The sequence below is a fragment of the Chlorocebus sabaeus genome, chromosome 9 (genome assembly GCF_047675955.1).
Source record: "Chlorocebus sabaeus isolate Y175 chromosome 9, mChlSab1.0.hap1, whole genome shotgun sequence".
Classification (NCBI taxonomy): domain Eukaryota; kingdom Metazoa; phylum Chordata; class Mammalia; order Primates; family Cercopithecidae; genus Chlorocebus; species Chlorocebus sabaeus.
Window position 1 is genome coordinate 73,400,421 of NC_132912.1, and position 13,713 is coordinate 73,414,133.

Here is a 13,713-nt window from a genome sequence, read left to right on the forward strand (position 1 = left end):
ATTGAAGAGTACTTGGGATTTGCGATGAGGAGAAGATAGCCTTGAAAATAAAGGGGAAGGCTGGGCACAGTGGCTCACACCTGTAATTCCAGTACCTTGGGAGGTCAAGGCAGGTGCATTGCCTGAACTAAGGAGTTTGAGACCAGCCTGAGCAACATGGTGAAACCCCATCTTTACAAAAAGTACAAAAAACTAGCTGAGTGGTGTGGCACACACCTGTGATTCCAGTTACTCTGGAGGCTGAGTTGGGAAGGTCACCTGAACTAGGCAGGTCAAGGCTGCAGTGAGCCATGATTGCACAACTGCACTCCAGCCTGGGTGATAGAGTGAGACATTCCTTAAATTTTTTTCAAAAAAGAAAGAAACAAAGGGGAGATAAGAGAGAGAGAAGAGAAAGAGAGAGAGAGAGAAAGAGAGAGAAAGGAAATGAATGAGAGAGAAAGACTATGTCTTCCTTGAAGACAAGGAGGAGAAGAAATGAGTGGAAAAACATGATGAGATTCAAGTGAATGAAGAAGTTTGCCAGGTGGTTTCATCTCAGTTTCCCCAGAGTAGTAGAAAGTTTCAGGATTTGGTAGTTATATAAAATTGGATTTGAATCCTACATCTTCTCTTTTAAGGGGATTATTAGACAACTTACTTAATCTTGCTCACTCTCGATTTTCACATGTATAAATTAATGATGATAATACGCCACAAAATGGTTGGTAATGATTAAATAAGACAACAAAAGCAGCATTGCATGGTAGTTACAGCATGGAACTGGAAGTAGACAGATTTGGACAGACTCTTCCCTCTGCTACTTATTAGCTAAGTGATCCTGGGCAAGTTACTTAAAGTCTTTAATTTTGAAAAGAAGTGGTAGGAAGAAAAATAAGGAATGAAATTTATTAATCAAATAAATTATAAGATATCTAGAAAGAGATAAAAATATAGAGGGTGATATCAGTACAGATATATTTGTTTATAGCTATGGGCCAGGATTCAAACACAGGCTATCTGCTTCTAAGACCTGGGTTCTAAATTTCTAGCTATACTTACTCTTTTAAACAAAATAATCTAACAGAAGTATATGGAGTTGGGACTCTTAATTACATTAAAATAATGTTCTGTCAGCAATCAAAGTATTAAGGAACTTTGAGTGGAACTTTAAAAAAGGAAAAATATTTTCTATTTCAATGGAGTGGCATCCTGAAAAAAACAACATCCTATTGATTGTCTTTCATGGGATTAATGCCATGAAACACACTGAAATACTGTTTTAACATAGCTATGGTGCATCAGAAGAGGTAAAAATTTATTTCAGTTGGTCTTAAACAAATCCAGTGCCATTTCACAGGATATTCAATTTACTTTAAAAAATTCTTGGCTTTTTATTGATTCGGTGACAAAGTCAGTGAAACCTTAATAAGATGGAATAGTAGGACAATTGTTTTAGGCACAATCAAGAGCCCTGCCTATAGGTATCAGATGTCAGAACAGACAATGATTTGAGTTCAGATGAGCTTGAAGAATCAGAAATCTTAAAGGTCAAGCATGTAAAATTCCAAATGCTGAGATAGTTTGAGGAATGACCCTGTAGAGCAGAAACGAGAGTGAACTTAATTCTACAATACAGGCCATTTGCTAACATGAAATCATAGCCAGAACATGTAAAACCACAGCAGTATTTTCTTCCAGTACTTACAACAAACAGATTTGAAATGTAATCAGCTTTTCCTATCGTCACAATGCTGGAGACATATTGACTGCTTCTATCACATCTTCTAATTGCATTAGAGCAATTAAAGAGTAATTATATTGCTTGCATAGTCTTTTCTTAATGATGCCACCCTGGAGGTACATTTCCAAAAAGGTTTTAAATTGTTTAATTTTTTTTTTTTTTTGAGATGGTGTCTCGCTCTGTAGCCTAGGCTGGAGTGCACTGGCGTGATCTCAGCTTACTGCAACTTCTGCCTCCTGGGTCTGCCTCCTGGGTCCTGGTTCAAGCAATTCCACTGCCTCAGCCTCCTGAGTAGCTGGGATTACAGAAACGTGCCACCATTCCCAGCTAATTTTTGTATTTTTACTAGAGACGGGGTTTCACCATGTTGGCCAAGCTGGTCTTGCACTCCTGACCTCGTGATCTGCCCGCCTCAACCTCCCAAAATGCTGGGATTACAGGTGTGAGCCACCATGCCCGGCCTAAATAGTTTAATTTTTGTTATGAAACATTGGAGTGGAAAGTCTGTACTAAATGAGTGAGCCAAATAAAGATGTGGTAAAAGTGGCAAATGAAATAAAGGGGAAGACTTAGATGAATGAAGCCTTAACTGATGGCCAAGCCCATGGTAGGGATTATGGTTTCATCAAAAATAATATCTACTAGGTAAAGAAAATGTTAAATTTGCTTTTTATACAGTTAATTTCCTTTCATGTTGTTGTTTAAATTTTTTTTTCCATGTAAGACGGAAAAATGGAGAGACTCAATAGAGGAATTGAAAAACAGGAAGAAAAGGCCGGGTGTGGTGGCTCACGCCTGTAATCCCAGCGCTTCGGGAGGCTGAGGCAGGTGGATCACATGGTCAAGAGATTGCGACCATCCTGGCAAACATGGTGAAACCCTGTCTCTACTAAAAATACAAAAATTAGCTGGATGTGGTGACGCTTGCCTGTAGTCCCAGCTACTTGGGAGGCTGAGGCAGGGAGAATCGCTTGAACTTGGGAGGCAGAGGTTGCAGTAAGCCAAGATTGCGCCACTGCACTCAAACCTGGCGACAGAGCGAGACTTTGTCTAAAAAAAAAAAAAAAAAAAGAAAGAAAAATAGGAAGAAAAGAGTCAGGAAAGTAAGAATTCTCCTACATGCTTTTAAGATATTTAACCAATTTTATATCAGATCTATATTCTAGTTTTTATTTTACATTTTATAACGGGCCTTCAAAAAGTTCATGAAGAATGTGTATTAAAAAAAAACTATGCATGAATTTCAACATTTTTTTCCACCAAAATAAACTCATACGAACTTGTTTTAACATGTCTGAATGGGATTTAGTTTGAGGCACTAAGAAAGATAAAACACCAGTTTGAAGAACCTCTATCAGCAATGTGAATTCTGATAAAAATGAAGCAAGAACAAACATTAAATATATGGTGAAGATAGGGCGAAAGAATGGTGAAATCATTGATGCTTTATAAAAGGTTTATAAGGACAATGCCTCAAAGAAATCAGCAGTTTACAAGTGGATAATCATTTTAGTAAGGGATGAGATGATGTCAAAGATGAAGCTCAAGGTGGCAGACCATCCACATCAATTTGTGAGGAAAAAATTAATCTTGTTCATGTCTTAATTGAAAAGGACTATTAACAGCACAAACAATAGCCAACAACATAGACATCTCAGTCACTTCAGCTTATGCAGTTATGACTAAAATATTAAAGTTGAGCCAACTTTCTACTTGATGAGTGTCAAAAATGTTGCTCCCAGAGAAGCTGCAGATAAGAGCAGAGCTTTCAGCAGAAATTTTTTAAGCAATTGATATCAAGATCCTGAAGCATTTCTCCAATGAAATGTAAAAGGAGGCAGAACATGGCTTTACCAGTACGATCCCTAAGGCACAGCACAGTCAAACAATAGCTGCCAAGAGGTGGAAGTAATCCAGTCAAAGCAAAATTGGACCAGTCAAGAGCAAAGGTCATGGCAATAGTGTTTGGGATTCTCAAGACATTTTGTCTGTTAATTTGCTGGGAGGCCAAAGAATGATAACTACCATAAGAGTGTTTTAAGAGAGTTGGCCAAAGCATTAGCAGAAAAATGCCCATGAAAGCTTCACCAGAGAGTCCCTCTCCACCACAATAATACTCGTGCTTATTCCTCTCATTAAACAAGGGCAATTTTGCAAGAGTTTGCATGGGAAATTATTAGGCATCCATGTTACAGTCCCGATTTGGCTCCTTCTGACTCCTTTTTGTTTCCTAATCTTAAAAAAATTGTAAAGGGCATCTATTTTTCTTCAGTTAATAATGTGAAAAAGACTGCAGTGACATAGATAAATTCCCAGAAGCTTCAATTCTTTAGAGATGGACTAAATAGCTGGTATCATCACTTGCATAAATTTCTTGAACTTGATGGAGCTTATGTTGAGAAATAAAATTTATATTTTTTGTTTTTATATTTTAACTCCATTTTTTACATGAACTTTTTGGAGTCCTCTCACATTTTATAGTAAGAGAACATTACACAGTAGCATTTTTTTAAAAAAATTGTTTTAAAATTATTTCTTTTCCTATAATAATTTTCTCTTTCTAGCTTGACTCTACAGTTGTGACTTTTAAAATTGTATCCTGGCTACTTTCAATCCCCAAATATTTATCAGAATGTAATATAACAAAAGGATCAGTATAAGATTTTGTATATAAACACATACATATATTTACTTATTTACATACATACACACCTCTATCTATATAAAATACATATACACATCTATAATCTTATACATAAGATTATACACTAGGAAGATCTTATATCTTCAGTGTGTTTGTGTGTAGATTCACACTCAGACTTTCACACTCTGAAGATCATTATGTGATTGCATTTCATGTTAAGGGTTCTTCTGAGAGCTTTTATTCTACACTATCTTTTTCTTCAATTTTCACATTATGCCTAATCTTGGAAAGACTTCCTCTCATGGAGTATTTTAATAAAAGACCCTTAGAGCAGCATATACCCTCCATCTTTTCTTACAAGGCTTTAGATTATCTTGACTCCTATTACCTAAAGATATGTCTAATGGAAACCTTAAAAATACCATGTCAAGTTCTAATAGCTGGAAATAGCTGGAAGTTATAATAGATCAACAGGAAGAAGCAGTTTTATGTTTTAAATTAAATAATTAAAATTCAGAATTTACTTTGATATGTTAGTGTTAAAGTTAACTAAAGTTTATGATTTAAAGTGAGACATAATGAAAATAATATTAAATCTGGTATTGAAAGACCTGGATACTTATCTGAACGTCACTATTTATTTGCTCTATGACCTTGGGTAAGACAGCCTTTCAGCCTCACTCATCATCAGCTGAAATGTATGGTTATTAATACCTTGCTGCCCACTTCCTCATGGTGCTATCAGGATGAGATACATGAAAATATTGTGTAAACAGTGCAGTCTGTAAAAGTTACTATTGTAAATAACAGTTAATATGCTCCAGTCAGTGTATTAAGCATTTATATCATTCTTTCAACAGTTTTACAACACAGGCAACATTAATATTCTGCTCTTATAGGTCAAGAGGTTGAGGCTCAGCAAGTGTAAGATATCTGCATGAGGGGAAAAGGTAAGATCTGAATCCAGGTCTGTCTGAGGCTAGAACAAATGCTCACAATTGCATCACTTTCATTAGTTATCAGAATAATAATCACTACATAGCATTATGTGTGAACCAGTCGAGGCAGTAAAAACACAGTTCTCTTCATTATCACATCTGAATTTTAAATGCAAAAACAAAATAACATCTGTTTTTCATAAAAGTGAAATGCCATGGAGTTCTAACCATACAAATGTTTTCTTCTCTTAGAATTTAATTGTCCTGAATCCACTCACAGTGACTGAGGAGGAAATAAGACCATCACTAGAGAAACGACTCGAAGCCATTATCAGTGGGGCTGCTCTGCTGGCAGATTCTTCATGCACGAGGGACTTCCACCGGGAGCGGATTATTGCAGAATGCAACGCCATTCGCCAGGCTCTTCAGGATCTGCTTTCAGAGTACATGAACAATGTAGGTGACTTGTTTGCCCTCCCATCCCTAGCCCCTCTTTCCTTGTACTTTGAATATATGCTGAGATACTTTCCGTGTACAAAACAGGATAAATTACAAATGAGTATGTGATTTTACATGGGTTGGTTTTCTAAGTGAGTTCTGCTTGGTTATTTTTGGGGAACAACCACCCTGGGAGTTTCTAGGGATGAAGTCAGAACCAGAGGGGTATTTACAAGTGACCGTTTTGTTTGTGGAAGTATCTCAGTATTAGTTGAAGAAGGAAATCAGGATTGGAGAAAGGAAACTAGAGTTGCACATAAATTTAAGAGATATAAAGAAGATAAAGAGAGGGGCAGATTGCTCAGGATTAAATTGGCGAATAATGAAAGGCCATTAGAAGTTAATATTCAACAAAAGTGATATTACAGGGGTCATGAGCTATGTTTGAAGGTGTGTAAAGAACCCATGCCAGTTGTTATTTTTGTTGTTGTTGTTGTTTTATGGAGATAGACTGTGTCTTGCTCTGTTGCCCAGGCTCAAGTGCAGTTGGGCGATCACAGCTAATGGCAACATCGAATTCCTGGGCTCACAGGATCCTTCTACCTCAGCCTCCCAAGTAGCTGGGACTACAGGTGTGTTACCATGCTCAGCTAATTTTTGTAGAGACGGGGTTTTGCCATAATGCCCAGACTGATCTCGAACTCCTGGGCTCAAGTGACCCTCGCACCTTGGCCTCCCAAAGTGCTGGGATTACAGGCACCCACACAGTTTTGGCAGCTGCTAATCTTTTTCAGGTGTGACAGTGTCTAGTGTTTTTTTTTTTTTTTTTTTTTTTTGTTGTTGTTGTTTTTTAAGTTTTAGTTATCACTCAGAAATATTGGAAAAGTCTAAATTTAGGGCAAAAATATTTGTTTCAAAATCCATTTTGTTTCATCATATACATACATATATATGTGAAATATATATCTCTTCTCTATGGAATGTCTATAACTATTGTTGCCCTCAAATCTTGGTAACATTTATAAAGTGAAGAGAAAAATCTTGAATATATTGTCAATTATATGTTGATTATGAAGATTCCTTAAATAATAGAGCTAAACAAAATGTAAGTTATAATAGGAGTATTTTGTTCATCTGCATTATTATAAGTGGAAGAATTCAAGACTCATGTAGGTATGTTTTGAGAATGATTAGTTACAAAGCGTGTGACTTTTTGGGTATGAATTTAAGATATTTGAGATTGTTCAATGTAAGTACTTTGTGTGAATAACTGAAATGCACTAAAATTATTTGGTGCATTTTGAGGACCCTTCAACACATTTGATGTAACTTCATACTCTTAATATTTGATAACTTTGCTCCCTGACCAGAAATCTCTCACCTGTCAATAAATCAAAGTTGTAAGGTAGATTTCTTTAATAAGAAAACTTTAGTAATGTCATGTCCTGCTGCCAGAATGCCTGAAGCTAGAATATCCCCAATTTTAGCATATCATATATTCTTAAATATTTTTCAAGGTAATTCATCAGTCATAAAAAACTCAGAAGATAATATTGTATTGGAATGCCTTCTCCCATGATCTGCAAACTATTACAATTATTATTCTCATCTTCACAGATAAAATACTGTAAAGTTATAGATACATTTATTTTCTCTAGAAATGACAAAGTTATAAGTTCAGTTTATCTAAAATGGATAAATAGAAAGTTATTTTATTCTTTATAGATACAAACTCAGATATACACACATGTGCACACTTACCCACATAAGGTTGGCCACGTAATTTGTGGGGCCTAGTGCAAAATGAAAATGTCAGGCTTCTTGTTCGAAAAGCAGGGGAATGGAACTGTAGCTTTCTTACACAGTCTCTCGTGACCTATGAAAGGTTATTTTTATTTGCTATTTAATGTTAGATTTCTAGAGTATAGAGGTACTTATAAAGTGATTGCAGACACTCACAGACGTCTGTGGCTCCACCAAATGACCCTGACCTACCCCAGGGTGTGCCAAGGCCCCCACAAGGAATAAAGGGCGGCAGTAATCACTGGGTGGGAGAACTGTCTGAGGAACTATCCCAGGAAGTCACTTGGAGGTAGGACTGCATATGAGCCAAGACATGTGCTTCACTGCCGCATTGGACTACACAGATTCAAAGGTAAAATTGTTAAAAATTTCAAGAGTGTGGTAGCATAGCATGAAAACCCAAGCCTGGGACCCTGTCTAAAATTGGGATCCTGTGTGCAGTAGCAGGCCCCTGAAACTGGCCCTGTATATAATAAACACATATCACATCAAAATAGTGGTGATTTTATGGTTTTCTTAAACTAGGCAAATTGAACTGAGCTAATGAATATTGGAATTAAGTAGCAGGAACCAACCTGGAAAACTCTGGAGTGTATTATCAGGTCTCATCCCCAGTTTACTGTCACTCCAGGTTTCTGTCACAAATACTGCTTCTTTATAGCTGTTGCATCAGTTTTACTGAAAGGGAATGCATTTTTCTGGAACTAGCCGAACTCAAACCTTGCTCAGCGTTTCCTCAAAGACTTGAGATGGCTCTAGCACTTAAGTCCTCATCTTTCTACTTTAAGGAATACTGTGTCTCCTTTGATGGACCCAGTTGTTTTTCAGATCAGTTAGTAGCTTTTGTAATTGAGCTGTGCTGATGGAGTAAATGCTTGATAAGCACAAAAACTGAAAGTGATTAATTCATCAAAACCTGTGAGTCTTTTAGCTGAAGGAGACTTCAGAGATTGGCTTAAATTTTGCAAGTCTATTGCGTCCAACCAGAGCAGTTCAGCAGTGAGAAATGACTGCAGCTTATGTTTGTCTCAGGCTCAGTCCACACAACCATGACTCCTCTAATTCTAAATAAATTCACTTCCTTAAACAGATCAGCAAGTCTTGATCATTTTCTACAATGGAATTTCAACATTCAATAAGTTCAACATCTTGTCACATTAAGAAGAAATTAGTAATAAATGAGATCAGATGGGTCTGTAACAGACAAAACAGACAACCACTTAACACTATTGATTATGTATGTTGTGTCTGGAATTGGTGGGTTCTTGGTCTCACTGGCTTCAAGAATGAAGCCGCGGACCCTCGCAGTGAGTGTTACAGTTCTTAAAGATGTTGTGTCCGGAATTTGTTCCTTCAGACATTTAGATGTGTCTGGAGCTACTTCCTTCTGGTGGGTTCGTGGTCTCGCTGTCAGGAGTGAAGCTGCAGACCTTCACGGTGAGTGTTACAGCTCTTAAAGGCAGCATGTCTGGAGTTGTTTGTTCTTTCCAGTGGGTTCGTGGTCTCATTGGCTTTAGGAGTGAACCTGCAGACCTTCGCGGTGAGTGTTACAGCTGCCTGTTATAGCTCATAAAGGCAGCGTGGACTCAAAGAGTGAGCAGCGGCAAGATTTATTGCAAACACTGATAGAACAAAGCTTCCACGGTGTGGAAGGGCACCCCAGCAGGTTACTGCTGGCTGGCTTGGACAGCCTGCTTTTATTCCCTTATCTGGCCCCACCCACATCCTGCTGATTTGTCCATTTTACAGAGAGTTGATTGGTCTATTTTACAGAGAGCTGATTGGTCCATTTTGTCAGAGTGCTGATTGGTGTGTTTACATTTCTTGAGCTAGACACAGAGTGCTAGACTGAAAATTTCTCCAAGTCCCCACTAGGTTAGCTAGATACAGAGTGCTGATTGGTGCACATACAATCCTGCAGCTAGATATAAAAGTTCTCCAAGTCCCCATCCAGCTCAGGAGCCCAGTGGCTTCACCTAGTGGATCCTGCACCAGGGCTGCAGGCGGAGCTGCCCGCCAGTCCTGAACCCTGCCAGGCAGGGAGGCAGCTAAGGCCCCCCAAGAATTTGAGTGTAGTGCCAGCCCGCCTAGCCTGTGCCCGCCCTCATACCCACGCCCACGGGGACTCACACTGGTCTGCGAGCACCCTGCTTGCAGCGGCGGTTCCCGCTGGTGCCTCTCCCTCCACACTTCCCTGCAAGCAGAGGGAGGCAGGTCCGGCCTCAGCCAGCCCAGAGAGGGGCTCCCATGGTGCCATGGTGGACTGAAGGGCTCCTTAAGCGCTGCCAGGTGGTCGTGGAGGCCGAGGAGGTGCTGAGAGTCAGGGCTGCTAGCACATTGTCACCTCTCATATGTTTGCCCTAATATATACTGTCCTGTTAAATTTATGAGTGGATACATATGTATGTATATTTGGTTAGTTTTCTATTGCTGCTGTAACAAATTACCACACACTTAGTGTCTTTAACCACACAAATTTAAATCTTTCAGCTCTGTAATCAAAAGTCTGACCTGCGCCTCACTGGAGTAAAAATCAAAGTGTTGGAGGAATGCATTGTTTTCTGGAGTCTCTAGGGAAGAGTCCATTGTTTTTGCCTTTTCCAGTTTCTAGAGGTCACCCTCATTCCTTGACTCATGGTCCTCTGCCTCCATCTTATAAGGCAGCAAGGTCACGTTTCTCTGACCCTGTTTCCAACCTCATCTCTCTTTCTCTGACCACACTTTGGAAAAATTCTCTTCTTTTTAGGACTCATGTGATTAGTGGGACCCACCCAGTTTATCCAGGATAATCCTCCCATCTGAAGACCCTTAACCTTAATTACATCTGCAAAATTCCTCTTGCCATGTCAGGAAACATATTCACAGGTTCTGGGAATTTGAATGTGGACATCTCTGGGAGACTCACAACATTATATCAATGCTAGTCTTCCCTAGTGTTTTCTGTGAAGTCATTATCAGTCCTTTTGTTTCAAATCCATTATGGACAGCATCCCTCACATACTTTAAGCTCTATGCAGGCAGATCACATGTCTGTTTTGTTTAGTTTTATCCCAAGCCCCAGGCACAGTGCGTGGCATTTAGAAAAAGCTGAATTGTATTTTTGAATTAAAGAATGAATGAAATGATTGCATATTGTATATGCCATGTAATGGAGAAACAACCTCTCTGACATTATTTGAAATGAGTTTCAAACATCTACTAAATTTATACAATAGACTGCCTGTTATAAAAGGTCTTATTTTGCAAAGCATTAAGTGTCTTCTGAAAATCAATGTAAATATCCAGAAATAATTTTTTTATTTTAATCTCTGCATTTGGATCCACATCCAGCCATATTCTAGAACAGGATTTTTATTCATTAAAAATACACTCCAGAAAACATTTAGGATCAGAGAAAATATACCTTTTGACTTTTAAAACTTAGGGATATATATTTCTAAGATACTTCTGCCGATTTTGTTATATCTCTATGATTGGTTAGCTCTAGTTCATATTCTTTGATGTATAACATAATTAAGGATTTGTTTTTCATAAATGGGCAGAGCAACGAGGCCCTGTGAAAAAGGAATGATCTTCAGGAAATCAACGATTTTTACATGGTGATCTTTCTGAAATTGGTGAAAATAGAATGGTAGGCAGTCAGCCATCATGTTTGAGTTCTAAGATAACACCAACCATGGATATTTTTCTGGGAGTGGGTTGAAATCATATTGTTATAGGTGGGTTGGATGTGTTACACAGGTGATGTATAATTATTAGTAAAGTTAATATTCAGGTGATATGACTGTAGGGCATTATTAGAATTGAGTGAGAGATAATGTTGCTAGAGTAAACAAGTCAGGCATGAGCTCCATGCAGGAACGAATTTGCATATCTGGACCCTCATCCACCCACTTTTTTCTTCTCTTGATGTTTTCTGTGGAAGCACGTTGTTGGTTCTCATTACATATTTGTTGAGTGAATAAAGAATCAAATGGACTAACTTTGTTATTCAGAAACCTATTTTATTGTGTGTCTTGAGTTTAATGCATTCCATGTCTTGGGAAATTCTGAAAATTCATATAAAGACTACATGCAAAGATATGTTATGGGATTTTTCCTTTCGTATAGGACCTCCATCCCACTCCTGAAAATGCATTTTGGAAACAATTCCTGCCTTAATTAATTAATTTATTTTTATTTCTTATGATGATAAGGTAAAACAGTTGGGAGAAACTATATGCAATGACTTTTTGAATACAAGAGACAGGTTAGAATTAAAATTCTAAAAATGTAAAGGCAGCTTTCAGCCTAAGTTTTTTCTTCCCTCCCTCCCTCCCTCCCTCCCTTCATACCTTCTCTTTTTTGGTTGGCATGGACTGCATATGAGAATTGTCATTATCAGCTCAAGTGTAGTGTGCTAGATGCTTTACATTTTTATATTCTTAACAGTTTTCATTATTCTGTATTGGTAGCTGATTTTTGAGTGGTTGATTTGGTTGGAGACAATGTTTTTGAGTTTACAGATATCTAGATAACTTAAGAGAAATAAATAGTATCCTATATAGGTCTGTGCAAGAGTAGATACGCCCCAAACAGAGATATCAACCAAGGTTAGATTGATTAGAGCATGAAATCAAAGTCCAAGAAGATATAAAGGAATCATCAAAATGAAAGAGGCTGGATTCAGATATTGAAACTGGAATATAGGAGCTGATAATTCAACAAACTGGGAGTTGAGAGAAATAATAAATAGTGGGGATCTGGTTAAGCTGGCAAATTTTTTTTTCTTTGTTTTCTTTTATGTGCCTAAATTAAGGACTAGATATTGGACAAGTATTTAAATATGTGAATTGTTTTGGAGATAAAACAAATGTATTGTTTCAGCTGTTATTTTTCTGAGTTTTTCTGGTTCTAGACTTATTCCTTTACCAAATGTTCCTTAATTCTCTGGATGACTGTTAAGTAATGATTCCAAATCCTTCCTGACAAGTTAAGTTTGGTGTCATGTAAATCTGGCATAGAATGCCCACTTAGGGTTTAAGAGGAGCTTGTGCAGTGCTCACTGGGGAAAAGGAAGCATCTGGGTTCTCCTGTTGAGAAAATAGACTATTCTCATAGATCTCCTCTTTGTGCTCTAATGTACTAATCTCTCTTGGTAATCAAAATTAATGGTGAGAATCCTACAGAAATGCAAGCTATATGATTGCAGAACTAGTAAGAAAAGCTGAAATAATAAAAAGTAGACAGCCATTTTTTTAAAAAATAAAAGTGAAACCAATCAGATAGAGCCAGAGTACAGGAAGAGAATGAAATAATTTTTGTAAAATAAAAATAACTATAAAGTAATGGAGAATATTCCAAAGTGTCAAGACTTAAGACTTGCAGAGAGCAATCAATACTCAGGTGAAATGCAGAGAACAATACAGAGGTGAAAGTTCCTAAAGGTTACATCCTCTTGGCCAGAGAGCCTAAAGGCTGAGAGCCCTTTGTCTTTTGCCTTCCGGCAGAGGCAGCCATGATTTCTAACATCTGTGGGACAGGTCAGTCATTCACTTTGTGGATCATTCCAACTGATCCTTTCCCACGAAGTAGGTTCCTTTACTCCCTAGTGTTTAGGCATTCCTCATATATTAGAAGTTCCTGCTATGGTTTTTTAACATTAAACTTTACTCAAAGTTGTGACATAAAAATAAAACTAGGTCAAATGGTAGAAATGACAGAAATATAGTAAGAATCAAGAATCCTTGCATGAAGTATTAGTTCTAACTTGGACAAAATATAAGGGTTCTGAGCCTTGCATAGTTCTTAGGTAGCTGATCGTAGAATGAAGGGTGATTGTTGTTTTAGATCAGGTACACTAGAACAGACTCAAAAGTAAATCTGAGTACAAAAAAGTTTTGTTGGGACATTCTTTCAGAAAATAAACATGTAAGGAAGTGAGAAAGACAGATTGCAGAGAAGCCAACTTACAATGGAAGTCTTAGCTGTCCTATGGGGAGTGTTGGAGCTGGGATGGCCTTTCAGAATTGTCTCATATTGAAACAGGGGAATGGACCCTTAGAATTCCTGCAACTGTGGATCATTGATGGCACATCATCCTAGGAGCTGTGCAACTTTGGATGAGGCAGATCCTGCAACTGAGGACTATTTCCAGTGAGGAAAAGAGATGTGAGCCATCACAGCTG

The 13,713-nt window shown here is 37.9% G+C and overlaps 1 protein-coding gene across 3 annotated transcripts in view; it reads left to right on the forward strand.

Annotated features, from left to right (window-relative positions):
* The window catches only part of CTNNA3 (catenin alpha 3), a 1,853,344-nt gene that overhangs the window by 584,879 nt on the left and 1,254,752 nt on the right, over positions 1-13,713 (forward strand). For all 3 annotated transcript variants that reach the window (XM_007963302.3, XM_007963300.3, XM_073019108.1), the window contains one exon: positions 5,558-5,761. In XM_007963302.3, coding sequence (XP_007961493.1) covers positions 5,558-5,761 — 204 coding nt within the window. The remainder of the gene's footprint in view (positions 1-5,557; positions 5,762-13,713) is intronic.